At 56.5% G+C, this 18769-nt stretch overlaps 1 protein-coding gene across 1 annotated transcript in view; it reads right to left on the minus strand.

Moving 5' to 3' along the window:
* WSCD1 (WSC domain containing 1) overlaps positions 1-17812 on the minus strand; it is a 41182-nt gene extending 23370 nt beyond the window's left edge. The window contains exons 1-4 of the mRNA XM_059906872.1: positions 17693-17812; positions 7864-8567; positions 1032-1146; positions 506-690 (exon numbers count right to left, since the gene is read on the minus strand). Coding sequence (XP_059762855.1) covers positions 506-690; positions 1032-1146; positions 7864-8293 — 730 coding nt within the window. The 5' untranslated portion in view covers positions 8294-8567; positions 17693-17812. The remainder of the gene's footprint in view (positions 1-505; positions 691-1031; positions 1147-7863; positions 8568-17692) is intronic.
* Between the last annotated feature and the right edge of the window lie 957 nt (positions 17813-18769).

The raw sequence follows: 18769 nt of genomic DNA on the forward strand, positions 1-18769 counted from the left end.
TCCTTGATTACCTTCATCTCACCACTGTGATTCCTAGTTCCCACTTCTTTCCTGGAGCCAGGGATTTCCTTACTTTCTTGTTAGTTCAGCTGTGCCTTTAAAACAGTTTTACCCAGCATTTCTAGGTGTTTCATAGCTAGGAGACATTCAGACTACCTGGTCTGCCCCATTGCTAGAAATCAAAGTCTGCCTCTGCACTTCACAAACTAGACTGGAACCCAGAGAGGGGAAGCAAACTGCCTGAGGCCACACAGCATGTCTGAGACACACCTAGACCTAGGCCCTGGGCCTCCTGATCAGTTTCTCTCTCCTGTAGAGGATAAGGAAAGATGTGCGTCGGTCACGAACTCGCGTGAACTTTGGCTATAACCCCACACCCCTGCCGCGAGCCTGTCTGGGGAAGGCGGTGAGGAAGGGAGAGCACAGGTTCGGCCCCACGTGGTTTGGATGAGGGGCTGCAGATGCGGGGGTGGCGGCAGAGCAGGGGACAGACGGGCACACTCACGCTTCCTGGAGCCGGGCTGCAGCTGCTCCACGCGGTACACGGAGAGACGGCCCACGCCCCCGCACACGGAGCTCTTCTCCCCTTTGCACTCGTGGTTACACTCTTCTGGCCCCATGCTCACTGCTGGGAGCCGGTTTCCACAGTAGCATTCGGCCCCGGCCTCCAAGCCGGCATAGACGTAGGACCTGCAGGCAGAGCGGGGCCTGGGGTGAGTCCCGACCTTGGCCCAGGGCACTGAGGTCTGGATCCAGGAATGGCGGCTGGGTCTGGGGCCAGGCTAAGGGTGAGTCCTGGCATTGCAGGAAGTGAACCCCGGGTCTCCTGACACTGAGCCCAGAGCTCTTTCCATAACCCCCTGCCGTCCCGTCAGTAAACGTTCTTTGTTCCGGACAACTGGGATCTGATCGGTCGAGCTCTGCTTACACTATGACAGCCAACTGGAAGCCGACGCATCACCTCAGGGACACCACTTCCACTTTCTGGACCTTATTTCCAGTGGAGCTGATGGTCAGGGTCCCACACTTACCGCTCAGCGCACGCATTCTGGCAGTGGGAGACGGTCATCTTTCTCAAGTCAAAAAACACAGCCCCCTTCAGAGTTCTCTCCTGGCCGTCGTCACTGAAGCATCCCATGTATGTGCCTGCAGGCGGGGAAGAAGAGCGGAGACTCAGAGGCCCCGGGGAGAGGGAAGATGACCCTTGGCATTGCCCTTCCTGCCTAAGGCTCTTCGCAGAGAAGCCCAGGGGATGAGGCTGTGGTCCAAGCCTCCCTGAAGCGCCTCTGGACACTCCCACATTATTCTCTTCCTCCCCCTTTCCGTAGTTAATGGCCCACTGTCCCTCCAGACACCCTGCCGGGAGCCTGGCATCAGCCAGAACACAACTTTCTTCCACTGACCCTCACCCACCGAGTCTGGCTGGTTTAATTGCTTCCCCTGGACCCCTCTCCTCTCCATCCCTTCCCTTCCTAGGCTGGAAAAGGCCTCTCTGCCTCCACAAATGTCTCGATAGGCAGGTTCTGTCACCTCCTTGTGATCCAGAGGGAAGAAATGAGTTATGGAAAGTCTGATCTTAGCTAACATAAAGATCTTGCAAACAGGGAGAGTTATTTCAAGAAGAAAATCTGCCACCCCAGGAGGGAGTAAGCCCCCATCACAGCAGGTGTGTACGCAGCAGCTGTTAACATGTAAGAGAGCTGTCCTGTGTGGGAATCATTAGGACCAAGGGACAGCTGAGCCCTCCCCAGTCCGGGCATCTCTGGCACATCCCCGCAAAGGGACACTAGGGGACAAGACTCCACAAAGCAGTGACAGAGTTGACCCAACCGTGCACACGTCAATGGGAAACAGCCCTGACCTGTCACCCCAAGAGAGGGAGCTGCCTCCCAGAAATGCACAGCGAAGCCTGGAGAACGCGAGCACTAAGCAAGTGTGTCAGGTGTGTAAATGTCATGTGCATCGCAGCGCGTCGAAGGAACTGTGCGTTGAGAGTTTGCAAACACGCCATCACATAGTCCGAGCTGTGAATGCACACCCACAATAGCTGTGCTGAGATCTGGATCAGGCACCCGTGATAAAGATGCTGCTCGTCTCCAGGGGAACGTCTACACTCAGTTCCAGGATGTCTCAAGTGGCGCCTGAGCAGTACACTGCAGCCTCCGGAAATTAGGCTTTCTCTGGGAAGCAGCACGCCCAAGGCCTCCCAACAGCCTGCCAGCTCCCAAATGGCTTTGTGGGGAGGAGTAACGATCTCATCCACCAGTCCAGGAGCTCCCTGATCCGGCAAGACTGGTTTTTACTGCTGCCAAGAACCTGGCCCAAAGCAGAAGCTCAGGGCCGCCTGCTGAGTGGTTTGGAGGAGTGGGTCTGCCAGCCTTCATTCCTGGGGACCAAATCAGGGAGGGAGTGATTTTCCTGGGTGTGAATACCACACTTAAATCCATCTCTGACCTTGACTAAATCACTTCAACATTCTGTGCCTCAGTTTCCTCAACTTTCAAATGGATAAATGCAACCCACCACCCCACCCAAGCTCATTTCTCTTGCCACATGTGGACATGTCCCTGCTCCCTCCCGCATGTCCACACTTGACTTCCTACCCGTCCTTGACAACCTACAGCCCTGACCACTCCAGCCCACTATGGCCTCTCCTTTCTCTGAATTGTCACATTGAGCGTCTGAAAAACTCATATCCTTATCATTAACTGTTGTTGTTAAAAATCGTGTACACCTGTGTATCCTGTCTCTGTACCATGACTTAAGGATCATTGAGGGCAGGGACCACACCTTCCCCTTAGCTGGTGACTCACCAGGCAGGGTCAGGCACGATGCCAACGGTGGGTTAGAGCTCCTAAAACCCACACTGACATCCTGTGAGGGTGCGAAAGGGGGAGCAGAGAGCCCCAATGCAAGGAGGGGCTGGTCCCACTGGCTGCACCAATGTGCGATTCCCAGGGCCCCAGGTTAAGAAAGGCAAGGCAAGAGGAAGATGACCAAGATGGCGGAAGGTGGGACTCTCTGCCATGCCAGGAATGGTTGAAGACCCAGAGACCTCAGGTTAGAGGACCTGGGGCTGAGGAGAGAGCAACAGTCACCTCCTTAATGTCTGCCAAAGGGCCTCTCCCCCTTCCAGGCTCTGAACCTCTTGAGGTCGCCTTCATCGCAGATGCCCGTCAGCACACACGTGGCCACACCCAGCGTCTGTCCGTGGACACAGGCTCCACTCCTCTACTCGGGACCCCAGACACCCAGTCCCCACGAGCTTCTCTCTGTTTATATAAATCTCAGGACTACCAAGACCAGAAAGCCTTCACCCAGGTCAGTGAGAATCAATTGCTCTCCTTAGCCTGCCTACTTAGTAAAAAAAAAAAAACTAGTATTTGAGAAATTTCTGATGTGTGTTGCTCAGCAGAGAAGAAATTCTATTATAGCTTTGAAGTAAACATCCAAAACAAGCCCAGGGGTTGCTAATCATTTATCACCGGTGATGGGAAATTAACCAGAAGGTTCTAAAGGTGCCTGGGCTCAAGACCCCTGAAGGCTGAGACCGGCGCACACACATTTTGCGGGGAGAGTGGGGAAACAGCCTTCGGGAACGGGCTGCCTTAGATTCAAATCCAGGCTCCACTACTATCTGACTGCGTGACCTGGCATGTGTAGCTTCCCCTTCCTGAGCCTCCACTTCCCCATCTGTAAAACGGGGACATGGTCTCATGGAATTCATGGGGTGGTTGTGAGAATTCCACGAGATAACATAGAAAGTATCTAATGCAGGCATGGCATGTAGTAAGGGCTCAGGGGTGACTGTTTTTATTGTTTATATGTCATTATTAACAATAAACATTTTTACATGACTTTACTTCCCTGAAATGCAAAATCCTTCGTCATGAAAATGGTGATAGCACCGCTGACATCATAAGGCTGTTCAAAGATTAAATTAAATGAAATAACAGATGTACATCTAGGCACGTCACAGATGCTCGGATAAGTAACAGCTATTATTATTCTGATCCTACACTTTAACCTGGGGGCCGAGTGTGACGATGGCTCCGTAAATTTTTTTTTTTTAATTTATTTATTTTTGGCTGTGTTGGGTCTTTGTTGCTGCGCACGGGCTTTCTCTAGTTGAGGTGAGCGGGGGCTACTCTTCATTGCAGTGCACGGGCTTCTTATTGCGGTGGCTTCTCTTGCTGCAGAGCACAGGCTCTAGGCATGTGGGCTCAGTAGTTGTGGCTCCCAGGCTCTAGAGTGAAGGCTCAGTAGTTGTGGCTCACGGGCTTAGTTGCTCCGCGGCACGTGGGATCTTCCCGGACCAGGGCTCGAACCCGTGTCCCCTGAATTGGCAGGCAGATTCTCAACCACTGTGCCACCAGGGAAGTCCCGGCTCTGTAAATATTAGCGGAACACATTAATAAGAGAGAAAGAAATGGTTTTGAGCAGTCAGGCTTGGGTTCTTCAAAAACAAGAAGAGGCGGGGCTTCCCTGGTGGCACAGTGGTTGAGAGTCTGCCTGCCAGTGCAGGGGACACGGGTTCGGGCCCTGGTCTGGGAAGATCCCACATGCCGCGGAGCAGCTGGGCCCGTGAGCCACAACTACTGAGCCTGCGCGTCTGGAGCCTGTGCTCCGCCAACAAGAGAGGCCGCGATAGTGAGAGGCCCGCGCACCGCGATGAAGAGTGGCCCCTGCTCGCCGCAGCTGGGGAGAGCCCTTGGCACAGTAACGAAGACCCAACACAGCCAAAAATAAATAAATAAATAAATAAAATATTAAAAAAAAAAAAAAAAAAAAAAAAGAAGAGGCTAACCAGCTACCAGCTGGCCATCGGGTGGAACTGACCGGTCTGGAGGGGACGCTCATGCCCCCGCTGGTCCCCTCTCAGTTTGTAGCAAAGGCCTGAGACGCAGGCGCCTCCCCCTCTGCTTGTGAGGAGGAGGGGAGCCCTTGCTCTTGGAAAAATAATGAATGGCTTTTCTAACTCCCTGACAGAGTTAGAAAGAGAGAATGTGCAAAAAGAAAGGACTTCCCAGGGATGCACTGGGACACATTCTGAGACGGATTTATTACTTTCGGCTGAAACGGAGGCGATATATTATTGTCTGTGACTCCGCATCTGCTCATTTGCACATCAAAATGGACATGCCGTGAGGCTATTAACGATGGCTTTGGAGATATTGCAATGTCTTTGCAAATTACTATCAATAAAAAACAAACTGGCTATGGAGAAGTTACTATTTTTCCCCTAGTAAACTTACTGACATTTTATTCCATTATGGATGTTGTCCAAGGTATAATGAAATGCTGAGTGATTGATGGGGCCTCCTGCGGCTTCCAAGCCCTGCCTGCCGGATCCCCTTACAGGGGGATGGCGCGCTGCCCGGGCCGCAAAGAGACGCTCTCTTTGTCTGCAACCCCAGCAGCTGTCCCGAGGGCTGGCCTGTGAGCTACTCTCCCCCAGGGAGGCCCGCCTGGCTGTGCGGGGCCCACAGAGCCCCAAGAAGGGAAGGGGGGCCCCCAGAGGGTCCTCAGGCCAGTGCCCGCCTCTCCCCACTTTCTCTGAAGATCTCCAGCCAGGATACCACGGCCTCTCCCAGGGGGCAGATTCTTCCTCCAATCCTGGGGGATATTCAAAATACTGAATAACCTATGGGGGCGGGGCACCAACCTGTCAGAATTATCACTATTCAACACCAGAACCTGACTGTTCCCGCTGTACCAGGCATTAACCCTTCACTTGCTAGGTTTGGGGGTCACCAGGGAGGGTCAGCTAGAGCATCAGAGTGTGGAGGGCACCCAGGGGCTCAGGGCAGAAACTGGCGGTGTATAATGGGTGACGATCGGTCCTGTTTACATCTCACCATGATCTCCTCAGCGTTCACCGCAGCCTCTTCCATCGCCTCTCTAAATGATGGCTTAAGGGGTACCCACTGGTTCTCCTGGATATACGTATCCTACACACAGGGCTATAACCAGGTCACCCTGAGTCCTCCCCTCTGCTGCCCAGTCACCCTGAAGCCAGGTTACAAAGAACTTGTCACTTCTGTCTAATGAGCCCCAAGCCCTTTGCACGTGCCTCTATGATGCCTCGGTCACACTGTGGGGTAATCATTTGGGTGCATATCTGATTCCACCACCAGACTGAGCTCCTCAAGTGTACAGTGAATAGCACACATGGAGACTCATACGTGGGTCCTCAGGAAGTGTGGATTGAGAGAAATAAAACGAGGAATCATGGTTAATTTGCCCAAGGTCATAGAGCCAATAACTGGCAACACCAAGAGAGAAACCCAGGTCTGTTTTCAAAACTTGTGCTCTTTCCATGCCTTCTTTCCAAGAAATCCATGGCAACTTTGTTTAGTCACTTCCACTTTAGTCTAAATGAGTTACACTGGTGTAGCCTGCATAGACACCCAGCTTCTAGATGTGTTGGGGGAGAGTTTACAGAAATTGTATCTATATGAAATGAGCTACAGAACCCGTTCCTCAATTCTCCCTCATTCTTACATGGAAGCCTTGCTGAGGAATCCCACACAAGGGCTATGACCTAGAGGATTTCAGATGAAACTTCATTCCAAGGAAGTTTCTTTCTTGTAGAAGGCAGAGTCCTCCAGTCTTCATTGTACTGGGCCGCCAGACTCATCCTCCTAAGGCTCTTGCCTCATCTTCTTCTATATCCTGCCACTGAGGACTCTAAGCTCCAACCACACTTCTTATGCTCAGGATAGCATTTCTCCTGTGATTTGTGGTACAGGACCAAATGGGGTGGTGACAGGGATGCTGAGACACTGACTGAGGTCAGTCACCGCCCAACGATAGCTATGACACTCCCTGGGTGCCCACTTCACACAGGCTCAGTTAACTGGGCCCTGCATAGTCTGGATAACTTGGTGTAAAGAGTCCCGACCTGGAACCAGGCTGACCCCATGATGGAGTCCCAGCTGCATGACTCTGGCGGTCTGATCAGTGCCCTGCCCGTGTCCCCGTGGCCTTGCTGCCTCCAGGCTGCACCCTAAGATGCATGTTCTACCCTCGCTCCAAGCCCCCACCTGCTCCATAACGTACCGTTTACTGACCACCTTCTCTTCCCTGTCTCACTTCCCACTCCCTACCAGTGTTCCTGGGGTCACATCCCAAATTAACCAAGTCCATTTGAATCCTGGTTTCAGGGTTTGCTTCCGGGGAACCCAAACTAAGAGAATGACCTTGGGGAATTTAAGTAATAATAGCTGCCAGTTCCTGAGTGCCGGTGAATACATCAGGACCCCTAGCCCAGCGGTCCTCAGCTTTTGCGTGCATGAGAACCACCTGGAGACCGCGCTGCTCCAGGCTGCCGGCCCCGCCCCAGAGTCTGGGACTTGGTAAGTCTGAGAGAACCTGAGAAGCTGCACTTGCAACAAGCTCCCAGGTGATCCTGAGGCTGCTGGTCTGGGACTCTGCTTCGCAAACCGCTGCTCTATATTATCACATTTAATCCTCACCATAACCCTGGGGCAGGTATCTCAACCTCCATTTCCAAGGAACCCAGAGAAATTAAGAGACGTGGTCACCCAATAAACCTGGGGCTGAGCCAGGATTCAAGCCGAGGTCTGTCTCAGCTCTAAGATGCTCGCACATCTCAACCTCCAGCCACATGCGAGCCCAGCTGGGGAGCGAGCAAAACTCCAAAGGGCTTCCCCTCCCAGGCCCCTCCTGTCTGCCTCGGAGCCGGGGGAAGGGGCGGTGTGGGAAGGCCATGGGCTCTCAGTGCCTACTTCTTGGGCTGCCGCCAGGGCCAGGGAGAGGGGACACCAGTCCTGTGCCCCCGAATGGGGCTCCTGGGAGTAGCTCCCATATAGGCAAGGGGACCCAGGGCTGAGCACCTACCTTGGCTGCTGGCGGCTGGCCTGGGGGCCTCGGGGCCCAGGGCGGGCGGCCCCTGGGGGTCCCCCATGAAGTGGTGGAACCAGCGGCGCCGCAGCTGGCGCAGCTCTGAGTTGCGGCTGCGGAGCCAGCGGGGGCCGGGCCGGGGCCGGGCCAGGGGGCCCCGCAGCACGTCCACGCCGAGCAGCAGCTCTGGGCTGACCCGGGGGTCGTGCAGGGCTCTGCTGTCCAGCAGGCCCACGCCCAGGGCCACGGCGGCCACGGGCAGGGCCTGCAGGGGGCCGGGGGCGCGGGGGCCCGGCGGGAGGCCCACGCGGGCCCGCTGCAGCAGCAGCAGCAGGCTGCCGGTCATCAGGTAGGCGGCTGTGAGGAAGAAGAGCAGGAACTGCGTCCGGCGGAGAAACTTCTGCAGTCGGAAGAAAGGTTTGGCCATGCCCCTGGGCGGCAGGGCTCCCGGCTGGAGCCCAGGGACGGCTCCTAGCACCCAGGCGGGAGGGAGGCCGGGGCCTGCGGAGGCGTCATCCTTGCATCCCGGCACCAGCCTGTGCTCTCCCGGGGTTACTCTTCCTCCTGCCTGGTTTTCAGCAGGTGCTCAGATGGCACCATCACTTAACTCCGGCCCGGACCCTGCAGCTGCAGCTTCCGCCCAAGTGTCACAAACTCTGCCATCCCTGGGCTCTAGCGACCCTCGTCTCCAGCCTATAAATCTGGAAAAGAAGAGAAAGGGCACTTAGATGCAATAGGAGGGTCCACTTCTCCCACTGCCCCAGGGTCAGGCGCCCTGCACTCCTGGGCTCTGTTTACCAAAGGGAACAGCCGTGTTGCAAGAGCACACGGGTCTGCCACTGCACGACCGTGTGACATCAGGTGGGTTACTTCACCTCACTGGGCCTCAGCTTCCTCCTCTGTAAAAGGGGACTAACACTCTTTCCCGGAGCGGTAGGAAGATCCAATAACGATAGCAGTAAGGAGGAAAAACAGCAGCAGAGGTAGGTTTAAAAAGGATAACCAACAAGCGTCTACTGTAGAGCACGGGGAACTCTGCTCAGTGTTATGTGGCAGCCTGGATGGGAGGGGAGTCTGGGGGGAGAAAAAAAGAAAGAAAGAAACACCTTCCACTCCCATCCAAAAAAAACAACAAAAAAACCCCCAGAAAAACCCACAGCAGTGTCTTTGTACTGAATCCTTACTTCACGCCAGGCACTGAGCTAAACGCTTTATGCATCATCTCATTTAATCCTCACACCAACCCAGCGAGGTAGATACTGTACAGTACTATCCCCATTTTACAGATGAGGAAACTGGGGCAAAAGGAGGCAACGTAACTTTCCCAAAGTCACACAGCTGGTGAGCAGAGGAGCCAAGGTTTGGAACAGTCTGTATTCAGAGCCTGGACTCTGAACTGACACGTGGCCCAGCCTATAATGAGACCCCACCACCTACATGTGCACCCAGACCAAGGCATGAGTATACAGCAGGTGCTCAATACATGCGTGCAATCTGCTGACTCCCCGGGTGCCTAGGGGCTGCAAACTGTCTTTTGGAAATGCTTCTGCAGACGTGGGTCGGTTTTAACACAGGAGAGGGCACACGGGGAGAGAGTGGGCTTGCATAGTCTTTCCAGGCTTCCTGAAGGCAGGAGGCCAGGGCAGGAGAGTGCCCCAGGCCATGCACCTGCCAAACGGGGCTGGGCACCTGGTGAGGTGAAGGGGGGAGGGCTCTCAGAGCAGCCTTCCCGGGTGCCCCTCTGCTCCCCAGGACTCAGCTCTCACGCTGGGTTTTGGTTTCCTTTGGCGGCGCCTCTGAAGTCCACTGTCAGGGGTTCGCAGAGGGTCCCGCAGCTGCTGTGAGCCGGGCTGCTGGGTGAGGACGGCCCTTAACACAAGGACAGGCTTGTCCCGGGGAGAAAGACTCCTAGGAGCGTGACTAAGCCGCTGCCTGTAACAAGGCCCGGTACCCCCGCCAGGGCCCCACGGCCCCTCAATGGCTGCTCTGTGCCCTACGGACGGCGGCTGGGTGTGAGAGGAAAGACAACGTTTGGGCTCTTGTGGCCTGGCATTCCAGGGTCCTGGGAGGGGCCCAGACCAGCATGGCCCTTTCTGATTCAACGCTGAGAGCTGCCAGGTTCTGAGGCTTCGGGGGAGGGCAGGATCTGGGAATATGGGGGTCCGGTGGGTCCTTTAGGCTGGGGCAGGGGTGGCTGGCTAGGGAATCAGCAAATGAAGGTGGAATTAAACCCTGAGTCTGGGAGCCCTTCCAGACGGGTCTCCAGAGCTTCTGTGTCCTCTCTAAGCTGATGTGTGCCAGGCCCACCCCAGCCAGCCTCGTCAGATTTGTAGAACCGCAGAGAAAATCCCAAGAAATCCTGACTGATCTCCCTGCCTCTAGCTTTGGCCCCTCCAATCCATCCTCTGCAAGGCTGCCAGGGTGATCCTACTAACACACAAATCTGATCATGGCTCTCCCCTGCTTAAAACCCTTTTCAATAGCTCCCCATGGCTTTGGGATAAACTCCAAGCTCCTTAGCATGACATACAAGGCCCCCTTCCTGATCCAGTCCAACCAGCTCATCTCTCGCCAGGCCCTTTCCTTCTGCTTCCCCATGACGTGTGCACATGTGCGTGTACACACACACACACACACACACACACACACACACACAGAGTCCAGCAGAGCGACCACACAGCACATCTGCCCTGGTGCCTTTGTACACAATGCATTTGATGTCTTTTTCTCCCTCTTTGCCTGGTGAATCCTTGTGTATCTTCCAAGAATCAGCCCAGGTGCCACTTCCTCCGAGAAGCTCTCCCTGACCACCACCCACCCACTGGTGTAGATTTCTCTGTCTTCCCACAGCCCGTGCTGACCCCCATCCCAGCATTCACCACTCCAAGATGATTTTAATTGTCCCTGTACTTGTCAATCATCCTTGCAGGACTGCGACTGACTCAAGGCTAGAGGTCATGCCCTATGCATCTTAGTAACCCTGGCCCCCAGCATGAGCCCCAGAAGCATAGATGCTCAGCCATCTCTGTTTCTGAACACATTTTTAAAAAATGAACGAGAAGATACATTGATAGGCGAATCATGATATCAGAAACCGCCTCCTGTGGGGGTCAGGGCAATGAAATCTCAAATTCCCATTATCCAGAGCTGTGGGAGCCTCGCCGGAAACACGGGAGATGGAGTAATACGTAAGCACAAAGGACACAGCTTCACCACTTCAGGTCGTACAGATACATGGAAATTAATAAGGGTGCCTGAGCTTTATATGTTATCCTTCCTGTGTCGTCATTCTAGGAAAAGAGGTTTCTGAATCTGCTTGCAAAAGGCTTCTGGTTACAAGATCGGGATTCTATCAGTGAAAAATCCTATAAAACTAAAATATAAGGGGAGAGAGGATGCCTGCTGTGGGAAGAAAGGTTCTGATGAGATGGAGCCAAAAGGTGGGCAATGGATCAGAAGTTCAGAATTTTGAAGCCAAGACCCAGCCAGAATTCCATACGCATTTGTATACAGGCTCTGGGAGCACACTACAAAGGACACGGTGGGATGGGGCACTGTCAGGGCTGATCGCACCCAGGTTCCCCAAGCGCCCCCTCCAAGTCCTCTCTAGAGCCACCCCTTCCCAGAGGGGCCTCTCCTGGTCTGGGGAGGTGGGCACTGGACGTGGGGGCAGGGGGCAGCTACTTTCACGCCAGCGCTCAATGACCCTGGCCTCCTATAAGGCAGGCCGCCACTCTGAACTTCTAACATCGCGAAGCCGATTCCCAGCCCGGAACACCTGCCACATCAGGAACCCGTCCCCCTGCCCAGACTTCCACCCCACTTCCCACTGATATTACATTTGTCAGTCGTCCCCCATTCTCTGCCACGCTCTCCCCCAGGGCACAGATGACACCCGATTTCTCGCCACATCCCCAGATCCTAGCACACATCCGGCAGGGCAGTGCCCGTAAAAATGTTTGTTGAGTGACTGAACCTGAAAGAGGCCTGGGGTGGGGGTGGGGGTGGGGGGGCTGGGCCACGTGCAGAATCTGCACAGGGCTCACAGCCAAGCCACAAGGCAGCTGCACAGCAGAAACAGCCAGCACCTGGGGGGCGTATGTAGCCGCTGCCCATCAGCTGTGCCGGCTGTACCCCAAAGCCAGGAGGCCCTCCGTGAGAGCAAATCCACCTTGAGCAAGTCACTGCACAGGGCAGAGCCTCAGGCTCCTCATCTGTTAAATGGGGGTAAATAGGCATTGTCGTGGGATCGAATCAGGGAGTAAACCTTCTGTTACCTACAGCCTTCAGCTTACAAGTGCAAAAGAGGCCAACATGGAGACGCTGGAGGAGAGGCCTGCAGCAGCTGAGCTGTGGGGGGAATCAGCCACCCACACCTCCTCTCAGCCTCCAACTCCCTGGGGTGGGCGCACTATCCCAGTCTTACTTGAAGCTGCCCCCATGCTAAGACAGCTGTCAGCAATTGCTTGCTTTTTCAATGCCACCATTTATGAAGCACTTGCAGCGTTGAATAATCCGGCTAGACTGGGTTGTGTCTTTCACCTGTACCATGTCATTTACTCCCATCTCCCGCCGAGGCAGGTGCCCTGATCACCCCCATCTGAGGGCCCAGGTCTCTAAAGCTCAGCTGGGTGAAGCGCCTTGGCCAAGGCCAGACAAACCAGGACCGGAATTCAGACCTGGCTCCCTGCTCCCAGAGCCCACCCCATGCCCACTAAGCTTCCCGCCTCTCTCCCCACACCAGCTTCACATGAGGCAAGGTTGATCCCTGAAAGGGGTTTAGTGTGCCTCCATCACCACCTTTTTGAAAACATGCCAGGATGAAGCTCCCAGACATGGCGCCTCACACGGTGTCACCCCCCCCCGCCCCGCCCCGCCCCTGTCAGACCTCCCAGATGCTGCCATGTGGTTAGTGTATCAGCCTCCTGGGCCCCTCCCCTCCTCTGCAGGTCTGGACCATTTTTCCCCGAGGCATGCTTCCCATGTGACACCGCCTGTCTGGGAATCATGCAAAGTGCTTCAGGGGAACGATGGGGGGCAGGGGGCCCACCCTTACCTGAGGCTCCGGCCTTGTCGGGAGGGAGGCGGCACCAGGGAGGCACTGAGCCTCAGGCTGGACAAAGGTGGACACCAGCTGCCCTGCCTGGTGGCCTTCCAGAGGCCCAAGTGTCACCCCAGAGGAGACCAGGGCCCAGGGGAGGGAGCCCCTCAGTTTCTTCCCAGGAATGAGACGAGAATATTGGGACAGAGGGGCTTCTGGGGGTCTCAGGTGGGGACTTAGACAACTTGAGCCCTTGGCTGTTACTTTGTTGTTATCTGGGCCCCGGGTGGCAGCTGTGGCTCAGCCTGAGGGGGCGAGGGTTGGGCAGATGGCACCAGGCTGGGGTTTCCAAGGGACTGAACAGGAGAGGGGTGGCGACAGCTGGGAGAGGAGAGAAGGCAGACCCTAGGGCCTGGGGGCTGGAGAAAAGAGGTCAGAGACGGCCTCGGCCGGACCAGTGGCCACTGGGGTTCAGTCATGTGACACTATCACTCCCCCACCCCCCCGCCAGAGAGAACAGGCAGGTGAGGGGAGAACAACACCAGCTGCCCCAGAAGCATTCCGGCCACTGCGGCCAGTGCAGGGAGGGCTGCAAACCTCTGGGGATCCAGGGCGTGCGCTCTTAGCAGGGTGAGAGCCCTAGGCTCAAGGAACGGGGACCGACATGTTGCTCCCCAGGCAAGGAGACGGGCGTTCGTGGTCTAGCAGTTCGGAGCCCCAGCCTGCATGATCGGCAGCTGCGGTCGGGGCAGGCGGGGGTCTCAGCCTCAGGACCTCGGCAAAGCCACACCGGGGAGCCTCCAGCTGGGCTCAGTGCTCTGAATTAGCCCTCCCCTGTCTCTTCCCACCCTCAACCCCTGCCTCTGCCCTGCTCAGGCTCAGTGCCTGTCATCTGGACCCCGCCCCCTCTCCGAGACGCTGTCCCCTCCCAGCATCCTAACAAAGAGATCTTTCTAACACCAAGAACTAGCAATGCTATAGCCTGCAATGGCTCCCCAGGACTCAGATGACCAAGTTCAAGTGCCTCGGCCTGGCATTCAGTGGCCCTTCCTGGTTCAGTCTCCCAGCAACTTCCTTTCAATATTCCTTCCAGAACTCGACGCCCCACTGGCCAGCGTGCGATGCTTCATGCCCCCTTACACATACTCTTCCGTCGGCCAGGGATGCCAACGTGGGCCCCATCTTGTGGTTCTGAAAGGCTTTGTGGCTACCAAGGCTCAGGTCTAATGCCACCCCCTCCAAGAAGCCTTCCTGATCCCCGGAGCAGAGCCACTCCCCAGCGCTCGACGGCGAGGCTGGATGCTCTGGGCGACGTGTCCTGCCTTGAGTCCCGGCTACGCTGCCCACTTCTCCTCCCAGCCTATGAGCCCCTCACAGACACAGGCAGTGCCTCTGTCCACCTCTGGGTGGGGCACAGGGCAGACCCCAGAAATCTGTGCCCACTGGCTACCCTCCAAGGCTCAGGGCCATGCTGCCCTCATCCCAGGGTCCCACGCCTCTGGGTCTTGGAGATTCAGAAAGAGAGCAAAGGGCCCACTAAATATAGATCTGCTGGGCCCTGGGGTGGGACAAGGTCTGGGAAATGGGAATGGGGTGGGGCCCCTGCCTTTGAGGAGGCAAATCTTTTGATCTTCTGAACTTCAGAACTTAAAAGGTCCAAAATAAGAAATATTGCTAAAACGGTATAAAACATAATAGTAAGGTTGAAACTCCATTCAGTGCAAAGGAGGTGGGAGGAGGGGGGAATCCTCCAGCAAACCCAGTGCTGGGGTTCATATAAATAAGAATAAATCTTTATGTACCACATTAGAGATTGCAAGGTACTTTCACACACTCTCAAGTGTGCTGAATGAATCAACAGATAATCAAATGAATGACTGATCTTCCCATAAACTCGTGAAGTCAAATCATTATCATCTCCATCGTGGAGATGCAGAATTTGAGGCAGACAGAGGGCAAATGAACTTGACCAAAGACAGCTATTGCTAGACTGAACTCAAGTTTTCGGATTCCAGGTCTGTGGCATCATCTACCATATCACATGGTCTTCATCTGTTCAACTCCAGGGGTGGAGATTCCTCCAGGCACCCCTCTAGGGGCCGGGGCTGCAAAGAAAGACAGAATACCACCAAATGCACTAAAAGGCATTTTGTCGTTTTAGTTGGTTGATCTGGAGCCCAACCCACTCTTGCAAGAGCCAATCACAGACACTTTTAAGCTATCTCTGGGCCACCTCTTTAGTAGAACCTGATTTTGTTCATGTGTTCGTATGTTTCTCCCATTGAGTGGCAAACTCTCGAGGTTGGTCCAAACCCCACTGAGTGATTTGGATAAATCTGGGCAAGTGGGTGGAGTACCCAGCCAAAGTGAACCTCGCCCTTCTCTGGCTCTGTGCCCGCCGTGTCTCAGGTCACTGGGATGGGGGACTTACGCCGGGGGTGGGCCTTCCTGTCCTCAGTACCCTCCTGGCTCCCTCATGAGTTTCCAGGAGCAAGAAAAAGAGAATCAAAGTGGAGGAGGAAAGCCTTAACAGCTACCAAGAGGCACACAGTGTTCTATGATGTACACAATTAATTCACCCCATTCTTCCAACTACTCTCACGTCCGCATTGGGAGATAGAGTTCCTCCCTAAATACGTTCTCCAAAAGTGCCACCCTTCCAACAACTTTCCAGGTGATACGTCAACATGCTGTTTATTAAAACCACGAGGAAGAGAGATTAAAAGCCGCAGTGTGAAAAGAGGCCCAGGGAGAAGGTAGTCCAAAGCCAGGTTCAAGCACTCACTCCTCAGATGAGCAGGGCTTGCCTCCAACCCAGTTCTGCCCCTGCTGGTGGGTCTGATCGTCACTCACATCCTATGGATAAAGACCCCCAAGGTCTAAACACTGAGCTTTGCCCTGGCCTCTGTGTAGCTCCGGAGGGAGAGTCCGGGGCACTGGTCTCACTACGGCTGACTGGGGTCTGAGCCGGATAGGATCGCAAGCCGGGAGTGTCTACAAAGAGAAACACGCCCTCTTGAGAGGCGCTGCTCAGACATGGTTCAGTCCTGGTCTAGAGGCTCTGGGTTGCCTGTTCAGGCAGACTCTACAGGGAAGCGGCTCTGCAACTCACTGCCCAGCGCTCAGAGGCTCAAGCTTTAGCAGCCGACCAACTGGTGGCCCACGATATCCACTTCTGCCTGGTTAGGCAGACAGGAGGCAAGGGGCAGGGGTCTGGCCTTCTGCCTAATCCTAGCATCGCTTCACTCCTAGCCAGACATGCTGTAGGCCACAGGACAGTGCCCCACAGGGCTCCAGCGCCCACTGAATAAGGGATCCCCTCCCCCCAAAATAAGGCATTCTTCCAGAGGAGCTGCGGTAATGGTCCTGCTGAAGACAGGGGGATGCAGCTGCAGGTGAGGGCCAGGGGGCCTCTCCTGGGGGAAGAAGAGGCTGCCGGGCTCAGCGCACCAGCCCCGCTGCCTGCCACTCTTCCTTCAGCAAGTGTGCATCAGAGATGAACACGGCTACTCCTCCCCATGGAACTGCTGGGCTCTGATGGCCCACCGGGGCACCTTCTCCAAGGGACTGGTGAGGCCAGAGCTAAGGGTATGGCGTGTGGGTAGTGAGGGGAATACTCGAGGGAAACCTCCCCGCTGCCCTCTCTCCAGCCCTTGCAACCAGCAGGCAGGGGCGGCTGCAGGCAGAGCGGAGCCAGCCAGCTTTCTGCCTCCTGTATTCCACTCGCCACTAGCCCTCACTCTCTGTGCCCGATAACCTAGGCTATTCAGAGGAGTAAAGAAAAGGCCCCCCCCCCAACTCCTGATCCCAACCACGGCGTCCCAACATGGGATAACCCAAGCGCTCCATAAACTGAAGCATGCCCTTCCAGCGGCAAGAGGGAGGACAGCGTCTACCACTGTTAGAAAAGTAGAGAGGAGTTCCGAGTCTGTCCATCTCGGGAGCAGGTGGGGAGCAGGCGAGCGTGGGCAGCAGCGGGATCCCAGGGCAGGACGGGGGTGGGGGGGCTGAAACCCTTACAACCAGCCCTCCCACTGCTCAGAGAAGGGTCAGAGGTCTCCCTCTCCGCCCCCGCCTCCCCACGGGCAAGCCAGCACCCAGCAGGCATCATCCGTGGGCACAGATGCTCAGGAAAACAGACACCCGGGAGGTTGGTCACCCTGAGGCAGAAGACCCCCTGGAGGCTTCCCATGAGAAACGAAAAACGCAATTAGTAGCCTCCAGTCGTGAGTTTCCGTCTACCCTTAGGAAAATACAGAGCTCTACCTGGAGTAATTTTCTGGACGAAATACGTGCGTTTCGCCTTTGCCCGTGCCTCAAGTTCACCAAGAGACAGAGAAAACCCTCCGCTGACCGGAAGCCTGGCGTGGTGGCGGAACGAGAGGGAGCTGCCGCTGGTAAACGTCTCCTCTTAGAAGAGGCAGTGTGCACCCCCAAAGCCTGTCCTCGCCCCCTCCCCGGATCCACGGCTCCCTCCGGGGAGACGGACGGTCTCTGAGGATTCCAGGAGGCGGGCGCGGCTTGGGAAACTGCTTTGCGCACCCCCGCCCCATCCCGCTCGTGCCGAAGCTGCCCCCACCCCGGCTCCACGCGCACACACTCCCGGGCGAAGCCGCCGTGGCCCCGCGAGAGGCGCCCCCCGCCAGCGCGCCCCGGAGCCGGAGCAGGTGCAGCCCCGCCGCGCTCCCGGCCGCGTCTACACAAACTTGTTGGCCCGCGGCTGGGGGAACCCTGCCCGCAGCCCGCGCGGGGGTCCCGGCTGGGGCACCCGGAGATCGCACTCACCCCGCGATCGCGGCCAGCTGGGGCGGCCGCTCCGGCGGCCACGCGCCCGCCTCCCAGGGGCGCCGAGCCCGCAACCCCGCAGTGCCCGGAGCCTTGGCGCCCTCGGTGCCCGCACGCCCCCGGGCGGCCCGCGGCGAGGAGCGGCCCGACGCGCCCCGGGCACAGGGCGCCGCCACCTGGCTCTCTGGGCTGCGGACGTCCGGGCTGAGCCGCGGCGGCGGAGCAAGCGGGCGCCGAGCGGGCGGCGGGCGACGGGCGGCGGGCGAGCGGGCGCCCGGCTCTGCACATGCTCACTCGCGCGGCCCGGGGACAGCGGCCGGCCGCCGCCGCCGGGTCCTAGAGGCGGCCGTCCTGCCGCCGCCCTCAGCCCGCCGCCCGTGGGAGGGATCGCGGCTGGCGGGGCGGGGCGGCGCCCACCCCCAGCCCGGGTCCTGCGGACCAGCCCACCTGGCGCTGTCACTCGCGCTGCTGGGGAACAGAGACGCTGACACTCACTCCCATACACACACACACACACACACATACACACACAGCCTCGCTCTCAGTAAAATACACACACCGGGCGAATGCATTGGCGCTCACACCAACACGCGTCTACACAAACACACAGGGCACTGCCACACAGGGGAGCACGCTGCCACACTCGCTCAAACCCTCGGGGACACACGCACACTGATTCAAACACACTGAATCACTGCTTCACAGACACCCTGACACCTACACTCACACACACACACACACACACACACACACACACTGGGCTCTGTGTTGCTGGGGCACTGTGACAGGCACACCTGTACCTCCAGCCACCCAGTTTGTAGCGCTCTGATACCAACTCACAGAAGCAGACACACATTGGGTCACTGTCCCATGCAGAGCTAGACACTGACACCCACATCCTTGTGCATGCACACACAAACGCACACACACACCGCTGTCTGAGACAGTCGCCCACAGAATCACTACCCCACAGACAAATACACTGACACCGTCTCCTATGCCTACACACTCAGGACTCTACCGCCAGCTACTACACTGCCCCACACAGACCTACGGTGACAAATCCACACCTAGGTA

This window comes from Balaenoptera ricei, chromosome 20 (genome assembly GCF_028023285.1).
Source record: "Balaenoptera ricei isolate mBalRic1 chromosome 20, mBalRic1.hap2, whole genome shotgun sequence".
Taxonomy (NCBI): domain Eukaryota; kingdom Metazoa; phylum Chordata; class Mammalia; order Artiodactyla; family Balaenopteridae; genus Balaenoptera; species Balaenoptera ricei.